At 39.2% G+C, this 14,357-nt stretch overlaps 1 protein-coding gene across 1 annotated transcript in view; it reads left to right on the forward strand.

Moving 5' to 3' along the window:
* Positions 1 to 660: 660 nt before the first annotated feature.
* AMTN (amelotin) overlaps positions 661 to 14,357 on the forward strand; it is a 43,990-nt gene continuing 30,293 nt past the window's right edge. Inside the window, exons 1-7 of the mRNA XM_036254586.1 lie at positions 661 to 714; positions 3,572 to 3,652; positions 4,620 to 4,685; positions 5,585 to 5,674; positions 8,135 to 8,170; positions 9,452 to 9,478; positions 12,378 to 12,642. Of these exons, the coding sequence (XP_036110479.1) occupies positions 661 to 714; positions 3,572 to 3,652; positions 4,620 to 4,685; positions 5,585 to 5,674; positions 8,135 to 8,170; positions 9,452 to 9,478; positions 12,378 to 12,642 (619 nt within the window). The remainder of the gene's footprint in view (positions 715 to 3,571; positions 3,653 to 4,619; positions 4,686 to 5,584; positions 5,675 to 8,134; positions 8,171 to 9,451; positions 9,479 to 12,377; positions 12,643 to 14,357) is intronic.

Here is a 14,357-nt window from a genome sequence, read left to right on the forward strand (position 1 = left end):
ATACCTATTATATACATGAAATAAATCTATATGTACAGACACATAAAGTTGTTCATTATTTATTACATAAATGAAATAACTTGCAGAGCGATATGCACAATAGGCCTCATTTTTAACATGCAGATATATTTTAATGTTTGATTTATATGTTCGTGCATACATGATAAAACAGGTACATCTGGAAAGTCATTTGGGAAGGAGATGAAGGTGAAGGAGGATTTTTTTTTAATTGTCTGTACTTTTTTTTTAATTACACAAGGCATTTCTTCCTGAAATACCCTCTATTCAAATGGTAGACATTGGGTAATATGACGTCTGCAGCTAATAACTCACCTAATGAAGAGTTAGAAAATGAAAGAAACCAAATGACTTCACACCTGAGTCCTGATTGGTCTCTCAGTTGCCAACCTTCTGGAGCTCAGTTTAAATTCCTTCTACAATCTCACAACTCATCAAAGGGTAAAATTTTTCACCACAGGAACTGAAGAAGTCAACTGGACTTTGAAGGTTGGTTCACCTGTACATTTTGCCTAGTGGAGAGAAAGGTAACATTAATTGACCATGTTTCGCACAGAACGTTCTTTTTTAAGTTCTTTCAAAAGGAAAAAAATGGAGTGAAAGAGTAACACTATTTTGTTGTTATAGGTAGCAATTTGAAACATGAAGACTGCGATTCTACTGTTTTATCTTCTGGGATCAACTCAGTCATTACCAGTAAGTGCAATGTGTTTGTTTTATGTATCAGCCAGCCTTAGCAGCATCTTAATTGGAGACCTATCCCTCTTCCTACCCTCTGTTAAAACCCTCTGTTAAAACTGCTCTGTTCTGTGACCCAGTCTCTTAGTTTCCTATTTTTGTTTTCCAAGGTGAAAGACAATAAACTAATAAAGTGTTAGTGCACATTTCACTGTACTTAACATGAATGCTACATTCACTCTATTGTGGGAGAATGTCTATTAATTTGGCAGAGCAATAGGGTAGAAATTAGGAGAAAACATGCCTTGGATTATATCTATTCAAAATGAATAATTACTTTCCAAAAATAATTTAAGATCTTTTTGGCAACTAATTATTTTCTAATGACTATAGAGGTAAACTAGATTTTTCTGATTTTTCCAATGGGAAGCACAAAACATCTAGATTATCTAAACTCTAAAAAGACAACCAAATAATGAAATTGCAAGGGAATATTACAAACTTTTTTGTAACTTTTGACTTAGAAGATTTCAACACAAAATGTGTTTACACGTAACAGGTTTCTGAAAAAAATGAACACTTGCATTTGAATACATACTCCAATCATCCCTCCCGCATTTTACAGACAGAGGTGGTGGTTTGGGTCTCTCAGTAGACTTCCCTTTGACTATTTGAGATGCTTGAGTGTGGACATGAAGAAAATAATTATAATAAATTTGCTATGAAATAGCAGAACACAACAAAACCATCTGAGGTGAGCGTCAAACCCTATTGACACTCGTGTAGTCATCCATACAATCAACAAATATTTATTGGGAACTCGCCGCAAACCAAAGACTGTGCTAGTTGCTGAAAAGACAGTGATGAGGGGAAAGAAAGGCATGATCCTTCATCGAGTTCACTAATATGACAGATACCAATTAATACATTTTCAAAAGAAATAGTAAATGATAAGTTATAACTATGATTAGTCCTATGAAGGCGGTGAAGAGGATGATCTTGTAGGAAGGAGATGGAACAGATATGAATAAACAACCTCCTTCTTATTTCACCCCAAATGATACTATGTCCTTGTTGAAAGAAGTTATCTGCAAAAACTCAATTTCTAAACAAGGTAAATTGAGAAATTAAACTTTTTGTAAAACATGAATTTTCCACTTTACCAAATAGATTTACCTAAATAAATATTTAGGTTCTCCTAATTAGGGTGTCTCTACAGTATTCAAATTACCATACAATTAGTAAAAACTCAAGAGAAATAAAACTTTCCAGGAGCACAGCTATCATCAAGGTAGACTGAGGAGTAGCACGCAGGTTAATGAAGATTGCTAATAACAATAACACAGGAGCAGTTGTAGTTGGTGAGGTGATACTACGCTATCTATCAAGTGATTGCCAACCGAAAAATCAGGACACGTGGATACAAATTTTTTAACTATTTGTAAGTGAATGTATTGAATTATCATAAAGGCATCAAAATGAGTCCATCTGCAAATGTGGACACTTAAAACATCCTAGTCCTTGTTTGCAGTAGCTCGAGTTTGGGAAAGGCAATGGGCAGGTTGCATATTCGGAGAGTGGGCCTCAACAAGAAAGCGAACTCAAGCAAAGATTTGAAGCAGGCGAGGGAGTGAGCCAATGTCTGGGGAAAGAGCATTCCAGACAGAGGGGGCAGGTGGAGGTGAGGCCCTGGGCAGGAGTGGGCCCCACCTGTCCCAGAGACCACACACAGCCAACGGCAGTAGTAGAGTGAGCGAGGGAAATGAAATGAAACGGAAGGTCAGAGAGGCACCGGGGGCCAGGGCATGAGGGCCCTGTCGGCCACTGCAGAGTCTCGGGCTTTTACTCTGGGTAAGAATGGAAATCAACGCAGGCATTGAGCCCAGGAGGGGAAAGACCACACTTGTTTTCACGGACCACTCTGGGCACTGTGCTGACAATAGATTGTCAGGGATGAAAAGAAATTTGCAGAATTTATACTTACATGTAAAGCTTATAGGGACCTCTAAGAACAGTTAATGTCCATTTTATCTCTTACAGCTGAGGGGGAAAGTCCAAGTGAAACCAAGAGATAGTGGCAGCTCCAGGGTAGATCCCAGAGGCACATGCTGAAGGGCCAGGACACAGGCAGAAGCACAGGTGCTCTGGGATTGGTGGCCGGAGCTCCCACCTGAGAGCAGAGCGAGTGCAGAGAGAAGCTGAGGGGAGGAGTCACTTCTAGGACCCAGAACACCTACAGGATCCTAGTACCAGCTCTGCCACTCACCTTGGGCAGGTTGCTTTGCTTGTCTGGGCCTCAGTTTCCTTATCTTTAAATAAAAACCATACAAATATATCATACGGATCGCAAGCACATTTTCACCCCTTAAATTCGGTGATTCTTCATGCACTGGGAAAATACTCTGGCCAGGAGAGGGACTTCACTTCCCTTACAGGGAGTGACTTGCCAGGCACGGGCAAAAGCAGAATGCTTCGTGAAAATGCACCAGGAATTGTGGCAGTGTACCTTCCAATATTGGGGAAGAGCCAATGTGAACAGTGCTAAGGAGCAGGCTGTGTTATTTTATGCCCTGAAAGAAGTAAGCAGCTACAGAAAAGAAATGGGAACCTAGGAACGACCACCAGAAATCCACGTGCCCTGCCCCGCATTGTCTCCCTCCCCACTGCACGCCTCCTGGGCTGGCGCATTTCCACTCTATAGTTCCATCTCCTGTCACACACAAAATGTTCTGGGACATTAAAACTGCTCCAAAACACACAGAGCCTAAAGACAGACCCTTTGCATTTGGGACAACTTGTTACATCCTGGAAATACATGGGTATAAAACCTCAAACAAATGCCTGCCTCGTCAAATATTTGTTATCACAGATGCAGCTGAACCCTGCTTTGGGACTTCCTCCAGCACAGCTGGTTCCAGATCAGACAAGCCTACTAAACCAACAGCAGCCCACTCAGGTGAGCATCCTCCGAACTGGGGCATCGCAGCCCAGCGAAGGGGCGTGGTGAGGCGAATGGGTTTGAAATCAAAGATTTACAGAGTCCCCTGACCGAACAAGAGAGAGAGGTTTTCCTTTTGGGAGAAAAGTAAAACAAGAACCAATCCTCTTTTTTGAAAAAATGAACCAAAGCATCCTCATTCTTTTTTCCTTTTGTCTGAGGAATCATTTGTTTTAGTCACCAAATCTAGGAACCTTTGAAAAGTGATTGCTACAACTGTCGACAACACTTGGTCCTCGTGATACTGTGACATGTCACATGTAGTATTTGCCAGAGCTAACAGGGATTAGGACGTAATCGATAAAAATAACTGCAGACTTCCTCAAGTTCCACTGTTGCTGATGAGCTGATGTGTCACTATAAAGTCTGTTTCTTTAAAACATATTTAAATAGTTTTGAAAACACCATTGTCTCTTGGCTACTACCCTGCTTCCCACTCCCACCCTTCCTCTGTTCTAAAGGCCCCCACCTTACCTTCACCTAGACTCTGGGAGACAATCAGATCACACCAGAGTCTAAATAGAGTAATTTTTTTCATCTATGGACATTATAAAACACAAGTCATAAGCCTGTCTCTCTCCTTAGGGAACCTGACACTCGGACAATTTGGGGATACTCTTTAAGAAAAAGAATACAAAACTAGAGATGTGAAATTAAGTACTAAAGTGAATAATTCATAATGAGATGAGAAATAAGAAATACACATTTTTTAAGCTGATAAATACCATAAACTGAATAGACTGCTCAGGTGCCTCCAGGGCCATGGAAGGGGGCAGTCCTGGTGAGAGGCACTAGAGCTTCACCTTCATTTACCTTCATGGCAAATCCACCTCTGATGGGAGTAGGCTACTTAAGGATGCCCACCAATGACAGGTTAGTGGAAACGGACAACCTCTCCTCACGCATCAATGTCAATGCCCTGCAGGTCTTCCCTTCCTTAAGTCTAATACCATTGACACAGCTGCTCACACTGGGGTCAGATCTGCAACTGGTAAGTACCCTTTTATATCATTTTAATATCCATTGTTAACTAAATATAATATCTAAGGTTGAGTGTATGTATATATGTGTATGTATCCACAAATGTACACATGCACATGTGTTCACTGTAGATCAGTTGAAAGAGGGAAGACAGAAAAGTCAGAGAGCTGAATGCTATTCAATACATCATGAACATTTTTCTTAGGCAAAGAGTCTCTAAAGGAATTATAATTTTCAAGCCTTTACTCCTTTAGTTCTTCTCACCTCTTCTCCAAGTTCCTCTCCCCCTTTCTTCACTAGGCCTCCCTCTCTGTTCCCCACAACCCCCACACACCCACTCAAACACTGTAACTGCTATCTTCACCCCAACAACAAGAGCGAAACAGAAGGATAAGAAGATTTTCTATTTCTTTTTCATAGAATCTCTGTATAGATTTAAACCATATATAGTTTAAGTTTCATTCCTGATTTTCGTGTAGTGATCAGATTTATATATAGTAATAGATCATATGCAAACCAGATATTTTATTCTGACTCTCATAATTTTCATACAGATACCTATGAAGAATCATTTCTTTGTAAGAAAATCATCAGGAAAACTCCAGAAATTGTTGCTATTATAGCCAAAAGGGAAAATCCAGGTCGAAATCACCTAAGTAGTTCTTAAAGAGAATGGGTTAAATGCCAAGGAAAAACTTAATGTGGAAAAAGTTAGAAAACATATGGTTGTACTGGCAGACTAAACAAGTTTCTGAACTTCATCTCTGTATCTAATTCTAAATGCAATATAGTATAGTATACATTTGCATAGTAAATTCTGCATGTAAACATATTTTACATTTAGTAAATACATGTTCGTTTCCTGAATGTTCAAACTGAAACAACACAATGGAAGTCTTTGCCTTACAGCTAAATCCTCCTCCAGGGATGGCACCTGCTACCCAGACCCTCCCACTGACCCTGGGGGGATTAAACGTACAACAGCAGCTGCAACCACAAGTAAGTTCAACTGCGGGACTTCAGTGACTGTTGGGGAGCATTTTCTCTCAGGTAGAAGCCTAGAAGGAGGAAAACATTTTTAAGGGTCTTAAATATTTTACCCAGATAATTTGTAGAACATGTAACTGTCTTTGACAGTTTGGTCCTTGATGAGAATCCATGAGGACACACTCGGAAAACTGAGCATGCTGCCCATAACCTCTCTAGAATGCCTTTGTAATGGGTAACAGAAAAATGGGAGGAGTTGGAGAAGATTGAAAAGTCAAAAGTATAAGGAGGAAAATTGAGAGGTAGCAGGATTCTTGTCTAGCATGTTGTGTTTTCAGCTGAAGACTTTCGGGGTGGCCAGAATCATCTCAAATTGAAATTAAGAGGTGAATAAAATTCAAATTCAGCAAATTTAATCTCCTTTTTGTGCCCTTCTATCAGGCCCCCTCAAAAGTCCTCAAGTACTTCTTAGTTCTTTTCTACTTCCCACCATCATTTACTTTCAGGGAAAACCTCAGAAAACCTTCTCACACTAAGATGTAAAGGACATAGGTTGGTCATCAAACACTTAAGAAAGTGTTTGAGCCCTGGGCGGTTTGGCACAGTGGTTAGAGCCTCAGCCTGCAGACCAGAGGGACCTGGGTTGGGCTCCCCCTAAGGGCACGTACCTTGTTTGCAGTGTGTCCTTGGCCAGGTTGATGGCAACCACTCAGCGTTTCTCTCTCTCTCTCTCTCTCTCTCTCTGTTCTTCCCTCTCTCCTTCCTGCTCTATCTGAAGATTAATGCAAAAAAAAAAAAAAGTCCTCCGGTGAGATTAAAAGAAGAAAGTGTTTGAATTTTAACTATGGACAAAGCCCAAATTTTTACCTTTTTGAAACTTCTTTAAATAGATTATTGGGCTCTGGAGGAAAATATAATGATCACTTTATGACTGAACTAAGTCATTTTGGATCATTTATTCTCCCTAACAGGTTATCTCAGCCCCGCATAATGGTCTAAATTTTTTGTAGAAGTTTTAATTTGCATTACATACATCATATGTGGTCATTATAAAGCACTTAGAAAGTAGAGATAAGTAAAACAAAAAACACATAAAATTCCATTTAACATTCGAGGGGCAACATAATCCTAATAGCCAGAATTAAAAACAGTCAGTATTCTAGGATATGTTTCTCCTGTCTTTTTTGCTATGATGTGTTAAACACATTTTTTAAAGAAAATTATGTTCTGCCCTGGCCGGTTTGACTCAGTGGTCAGAGCGTTGGCCTTCAGTCCAGAGAGACCCGGGTTCAGTTCCCGCTAAGGGCGTGTACCTCGGTTGCAGTTTATCCCCGGTCCTGGTTGGGTCGGGTTGTGCAGGTGGCAACCACTCAATGTGTCCCTTTCATGTCGAAGTTTCTCTCTCTCTCTTCCTCTCTCTCCCTCCCGCTCTGTCTGAACAAAAAATGGAAAAATGTCCTCGGGTGAGGATTAAAAATAAATAAATAAATAAAAGTTACATTTGTATTACTTTCCTCACACTGTGTGAATCTCTACAGAAATAAAAATAAATCCTAAGACCCTAGTTCTCTTTGACAAGCTCTAGGTTAGTTCTTAGAGTACTGCCGTACACCAACACCTCACCCAAATCTTTTAGACTATTTTTTGTCATGGTTATTAATCTTCACCTAAGGATATTTTTCCATTGATGTTTAGAGAAAGTGAAAGGGGGGGGGGGCATCAATGTGAGAGAGACATATCAATTGGTTACCTCCAGCATGACCCCCACTAGGGCCAGGGATCGAACCTGCAACCCAGGTACGTGCCCTTGACCGTAATTGAACCTGCAACTCTTTGGTCTGCGGCCAATGCTCTAACTGCTGAGCCAGACCAGCCAGGGCTCTCTTTGATTATAAATTCAGAATATTTACATAGCTATCGGTGATCCTTAAAATATTTCTCCATTGTAAGAGCTGCCAGTGCCAAGGATTGTTGAATAATATCATTCATAATTTCCTTCCAATTCTCTATTTTAACAGCAAAATCCAAGGCAACCATTATGAGATTAACCACAAATGCTTTAAGAAACCATTGTACTTTAAAATACCCACTTTGGTTTTACGTATCTTCTGAAATGCCATAAAACACATGCATTTTTATCACATTTTATATCATTATTTTCTGGAATAAATTTCAGTTTGGAGTTAGATTAAGACCAAAATTATTCATCAATCATCCAACTTACTAACTTCTACCTTCTAAATGTGCCGCCTTGTACTGGTTTCTAAATCTCACTGGTTTTAATCCTTTTACAAATTGGATGACTTTTTATTCCCATCCAGCTCTATGAGTCTATATCTATGATTACAGATGACACATTAGTAACAAATACTGTCAAACAAATATTGTGCTTTTTAAGAAGTTTTGACATTTATATCAGCCATCAGAACTTACCTTTGAATATATTTCTTACTTTTTTTTTTTTTTTTTCAGATGTTACCACTTATTGTAGCACAACTTGGAGCCCAGGTAAGGTTATTATGATGATTTTTGTTTTAAATCATCTTAGTGTGACATATTTAATCTTGCCTCAGAGATTCACCAGACAGTTGCCAAGTTTCCTATTTGCTTTGCCCTGTATGAACACTGATAATAACAAGAACACTTACTGAGCACTTCCTATGGGCCAGGCACTGTTATAAGTATTTTATTATTTATTATGTACTAACTCAATCCTCAAAACAACCTTTTATAGACAACATTTTATTGCCCATTTGGAGATGAGTAATTGGAGATACTCATCAGTTATAATCACAGAGTTGGTAAATGTCACAGGTAAAGCAACCAGTCAATCCTTTAAATCACACTGTTAAGAAAAAAATTAATTAATAGGGTTGATCTAATGAGTAATGATCTGGGGGGATTTATTTTTTAATTTCAAATTTATTTATTAACTACATATCCTTTCCCTAAAAAATGATACAAACATTGCCTCTTCTCTCTCCCTGTGTGTGTGTATGTGTGTGTGTGTGTGTATGCGTGTGCGCACGCGCCCGAGAATGGTAATTCTTGAGATCACTGATACAATTACAAAGGGTCAAGATCAAACATGAGCATCAGGTGGCAGCTTTTACTTCTAAAAGCAGAATCAAATATAAAATCCATATCAACTCTTAATTCCACATCTGGGAACACATACCAAGAAAATAATCTGAAATACAGTGGAGGTTTATTTACAAATATATTAATCAAAATAATATTTATAGTACAGAAAAATATTGGGTACAACTTAAATTTTAAAGAAAGGAACATAAGTAAACTGTGCAACATAAAAGCCAATACTTTGTGACGATTCAAAAGTCTGTTTATTAAAATAAATCAGCAATACGGATAAATGTTTGTTGTATAGTATGAAAAGAAAAGGTTAAGACACAAATTGTATAAATGACATGACTTCTATTACGTAAAAAATAATTGTGTGAAAAACATCTGAAAGAAAATACATCAAACTCTGCCTGATGGAATTATTTTTTCTTATTGCTTTCTGCACTTTCCAAGTTTCCTCCAATGTGCATATCTTAATAATAGAAAATATATAATTTTAAAATACGAAAGACTTCTCATCACTCAGATAATGTTAACTGTCTAATATCATGTGCTGACAAGAGTTCTGTGATACAAGTCACAAGACAGATTAAAATGTTGAAAACAAATTTTTAATCTTTTAATTTAAAACTTTTATGTTTTACATATATTGCCATGAGTATATTAAAATTTGTCTAATAATTTGTGTTATTATTTTCCTTTTAGGGTACTATCTTAAGCTCAGAGGAATTGGTAAAAAAGCATTTTAATTACTAATATTTAAAATTATTTTCAGTGCTACCACAATGCTTTTTTCTGTCCTCATATCCATAGTCTCTCTTGACCGCAAACCATAAATTTAGTGTCTGCTACAATAAATTAAACATTTTTATAGGTCTTTGCTTTAGGTTATCATTTGTTTAGTTGGGCTTCTAGCTTCATTCTCTAGCTACTTTTCCATTGATTTGACTTAGCTTTTGTTTTCTGTATATTGATGTCAAATTCAGGTCTATGCAGAAAGGCAATGCATATTTTTAACTTTATATTAATTAAAATCTAAAATTATAAATTATTGAAATGTATGCAGATATAGAATTACATATACTGATATTTTATTGCAGGAAAGATTAATTTCCTTGACTTAAATTTTTAATTTGTATAGGAAATTATATTATTTCTTCTGGTGTTTTACAGTGATGAAGGAACTCTTCCTTATACACATGAAGAACTAAAGGGCTTAACCTAAATAATACTCCTATTATCATTACTGGGCTCTTCTATGCATTTTCCCTAAGTCATTTTTAGAGAAAAATGACTTGAATTAACGTGGTATCTAAACATGACACTGAAATTATTAATTGAGGCAATATCTGGGAAACAGTGTTGTTGTTTTTTCTATTATGAAAAATAGATTGCTAGATTGTCCATACATAAAATAATGGGACTGTTTTGCCAACATTGATACATGAACACCTACGTCTACCAGTTTTTGAGCCAATTCTATAGAACAGGCACCTCAGGTAACCTTTTACATACATTGGCTTTAATCCTCACCAAATTACAAAGCAGAAATTTTTTTTTTTTTTTTCAGATAGAGTGGGAGGGAGAGAGAGAGAGAAACATCGACGTGAAAGGGACACATCAAGTGGTCGCCACCCACACAACCCAATCAGGGCCGGGGACAAACTGCAACCGAGGTACGTGCCCTTAGCAGGAACTGAACCCTGGTCTCTCCAGACCTCAAGCAGACACTCCAACCACTGAGCCAAACTGGCCAGGGTCAAAGCAGAAATTTTTAACCCAAATTTATAGATTAAAAAACTGAGGCTCAGAGAGCAAATTAGGTCCCAAGGTGAGAAACAGATCAAAAGCCATTTTTCTATCTAGCCAGGGTTCTTAAACTTTTTTTAGTGAAACCCACAGTAACAGCTATATTTTTTATGCAGTGAACACATACACAGACACACACACACATTTCATAAAACTCTATTTACCCTCAGTATATGGAATACACTAGATAATTCATAGTCTACATAGGCTATTTATTTTGTCTTAATAATGATGGGAGCGACTCACATTCTTTATTTCAAGCCTGTGGATGTCATGACCCCCAATTTGAAAACGTCTCTGTTCTCCTCCTGTCTCTCATATAACATAAGTTTAATTCTGGCTTCAATACCTCATAAATCTACAACAGAGTTTCCCAATCTTCAGTCCTAAACCTCAAATCAGGACAACTCAAAATGCTGGTTAAAAATGCGGGTTTCTGCCCTCAACCTACTCAATCAGAATCTTTCTAACCATGGAGCCCAGGAACTTGCCTTTGTAACCAGTTCCTCGGGTGGTTCCTGTGAAGCTAACCAGGAAAGTGACCTGTATCTCAGCGCGCTTGGCCCTTTTACTCCATGAGAACGCCGTCAGAGCCGGGAGGACCCGGAGAACTGGTTCCGTCCGAACGCCCTCCAAAGCCAGCCACTGTCGAGTTCTTTCTTCTGGGGGGGAACTTCTCCCAGTGATTTTTTTTTTTCCCCAGAAAAGAAAATTAAAAGTGTGGCAGCAATAGCATTCATTACGAGTGTAAGAATCATAGACAGTCCAATGCGAGTTCCCGTGGGTAACCCCAAGGCACACACTGGTGGCTGAATTAAGAGAAATCTTTCTGACTGAATAGTCCACTGTCTTTGAAAAATACATCAAATGATACATGAAAGGATACAAACCATGAGATGAGGGTTGATTAATCTACTTGAATTAATTTTGCCCATTTATTTTTTTAGTCTCTTAAATTACTTTTTTAAAAATTATGGGCAGCCCTGGCCAGTCTGGCTCAGCGGTTGGAGGGTCGGCCTGCGGACCAGGGAGTCCCGCATTCGGTTCCGCTGGGGGCAGTACCTCGGTTGCAGTTTGTCCCCGGCCCCAGTTGGGGTTGTGTGGGTGGCAGTCAGTCCATGCGTCTCTCTCACATCGATGTTTCTCTCTCTCTCTTCCCCCTCTCTCCCTCCCTCTCTATCTGAAGATAAATGCAAAAATGTCCTCGGGTGAGGAATAAATAAATAAATAAATAAATAAATAAATAAATAAATAAGAGCAAAAGAAAGCTATGGTTCAGGTTACTAACATAGATGTCGCCTGTTGTAATTGGATAGATTTTCTGCCTGAGTCCTACCTCCAGATACACCTGATATTAGCAAATGATGCATCGTTCCTCTTCCGGCGACTGGCTTGGCCGCGCCTTCCCTTCCTGCGGGAGTTGGCGCACAGGAAGGGATCTCAGAGATGAAGCCAGCATCAGGCTTAGCTCAGGGAGGAGGCATCTCCTCTGAGGAGTGCCCCATCTTTATGATTTTCTCTCACTCTACCTTTTCCACCCTGCCTTTCCTACCCAAACTTGCTGTCCTCAAAGGAAGAGATTAACCAAAGAATTCCTATGCATAACCCATGGACACAGACAACAGTGCAGTGAAGGCCTGGGGTGGGGGTGTGGGAGTGGGGTGGAGGGGGTCAGTGGGGGGGAAAGGGGGAAATATGTAATACTTTCAACAATAAAGATAAATTTTTAAAAATAATATTAGAAGAAAGAAGAAAGGCTGGTTGACGGGCCTTTAAAGTGTATTCCTTTAGCTCTGCTTTCCGTCTCCTTCCCTCACTCCAGCCCGTGACGCCGCACATCTTCACAGGCCTCATCCTGCAGCCTTTGTTCTCCGGAGCCATCCTGCCCACCAGCCAGGCTAATCCAGAAGTCCAGAACAGAATCCTTCCTGCAGGACAAACAGGAGTAAATCCTGCCATTCAGGGAACCCCAGAGAACCCCTTCCCGACTCCCAGTGGCACAGATGATGACTTGGAAGTGACCACCCCCGCAGGCATCCAAAGGGGCATGCACATTTCTGAGGAAAGCACCACGGGGTCCCCACATGGTACGTTGTCCCAGCCAGAAAAATGCCCCTGGGTCATGAAAGCAGAGTGGGAGAGAGGAGTTCTTTGTCTTGGTGACAAACACAGATCTTAATGAAGTAAGGGCGCCCCTTGACTCACTAGCAGAGGACTGCAGCAATGCGAGGGAACACTGTTACCAGGCCACCTGTCGGCTGGACCCAGAAAAGAGACATTTAATTGCATAACATACTTTCGATCTTAGGTCGGAGCTGGAGATATTTGGAAACAGGTTGCACTCTCCTTTTCCCATCTCAGACACACACAGCCCCACAGCAGACACAGTTAATCAGTCATGATACTCTTTTCCATCACTGATCATGGATGAGCCTCAGAACCTCCTGAACCTAATGCTGCAAGAGCCACTAGCAACACACTGCGTGGGCACATAGACGCTCCGTGTGCCATTCTCCTCGCTGGGACTTAAGAAGTGTTGCAAAAATAAGCTCTTCTAGTGCGAACAAGCAAAGATAATAGATTAACAAGTGTGGATGTCTACAACCAAATGTCCTTGGTGATAACAAAAGAACAATTTGATATAGATACTCTTGCTCCTAAAAAAGGAATTCTGATGTCAAGTAAAAATGCTTAAATTCAATATGCTTTGACCTAATTTAAAAAGTGTTTTCTTTTCTTCCAGGAATTTAGTAAGCTGTTGCAACTGTTTTCAACTAAACAACCTTAAGTATGGTGATACATGGAAGTCCTTGTCATTGGATCATATTTCGGAAAAAAATGAGACACACTGGAGAATTTCAGAAGAAATTAATTCTTCGTTAACTAAAAACTTCAGAAAACATTCTTCCTAGAGAATACTGAGTTCTGAAAAAGAATTAATTATTCTTAATTATGATCTGTCTTTGAAATGTAACATTATGCCATCTTGGATATGGAAGATACATACATTAAAACATACTTTGAAAACTGATTTCTTCTTCTTTGGGGATAGAAGAAAGTTAGACCCTTTCAGGAGTGACTCTCGGACTTGCACTGTTTGGAAGTAGGTGGTGCTGTAGCCACAGGAGAGGATATCCAACAATGAAAGGAAATTTTCTGATTTCCTCACAACCATCTTATGACTTACTCTCTCTCATAAGAGCTACAAATTTAATTTTTGATCATCTAAAATATACAGTGGAAACAAAGAATTGTGAATCATATTGTTTATCCTCAAGCTACATACATGCGGAGCTAATGGTTATGGTGTTTCATGTTTGATTTTGATATGTCTGAGAGTGAGAAATGACAGTGATAAAAGTTGTTATTAAAGGAGATACTCCTGCTTCTTACACCTAAAAGGTAGAATTGAATCTGATTTAAATTTTTAACCTAGAGCATGACAATTCACCCAGAGTGGGAGAGGGTGAGAGATTAGCACAAACTACACTATGGCCCCTACAAATGAAAGATATGGATAGGTTTTATAACAGATATACATTCCACGTGAAGTTTTCAAGGAGCTTAAAGATTTATTAGCAGTTGAAGAGTTGCTAGTCACAGTAGTTCAGATTTGCTGCCTGAGGGAACCTAAGACTTTCTGAAGGCTACAGGCACAGATGATTTTAAGGGTGCAATTTCCATTATTCACTCCTACATACGTGCTTTCCTAAGACAGAGCTGCCTGAGAACATGTTCTTTTCTTCTACTTCCTTCATAGTCACTCTTCCCACATCACAAAGAAAGATAGTCTCATCTATCA

The sequence above is a fragment of the Molossus molossus genome, unplaced genomic scaffold (assembly GCF_014108415.1).
Source record: "Molossus molossus isolate mMolMol1 unplaced genomic scaffold, mMolMol1.p scaffold_m16_p_1, whole genome shotgun sequence".
NCBI lineage: Eukaryota > Metazoa > Chordata > Mammalia > Chiroptera > Molossidae > Molossus > Molossus molossus.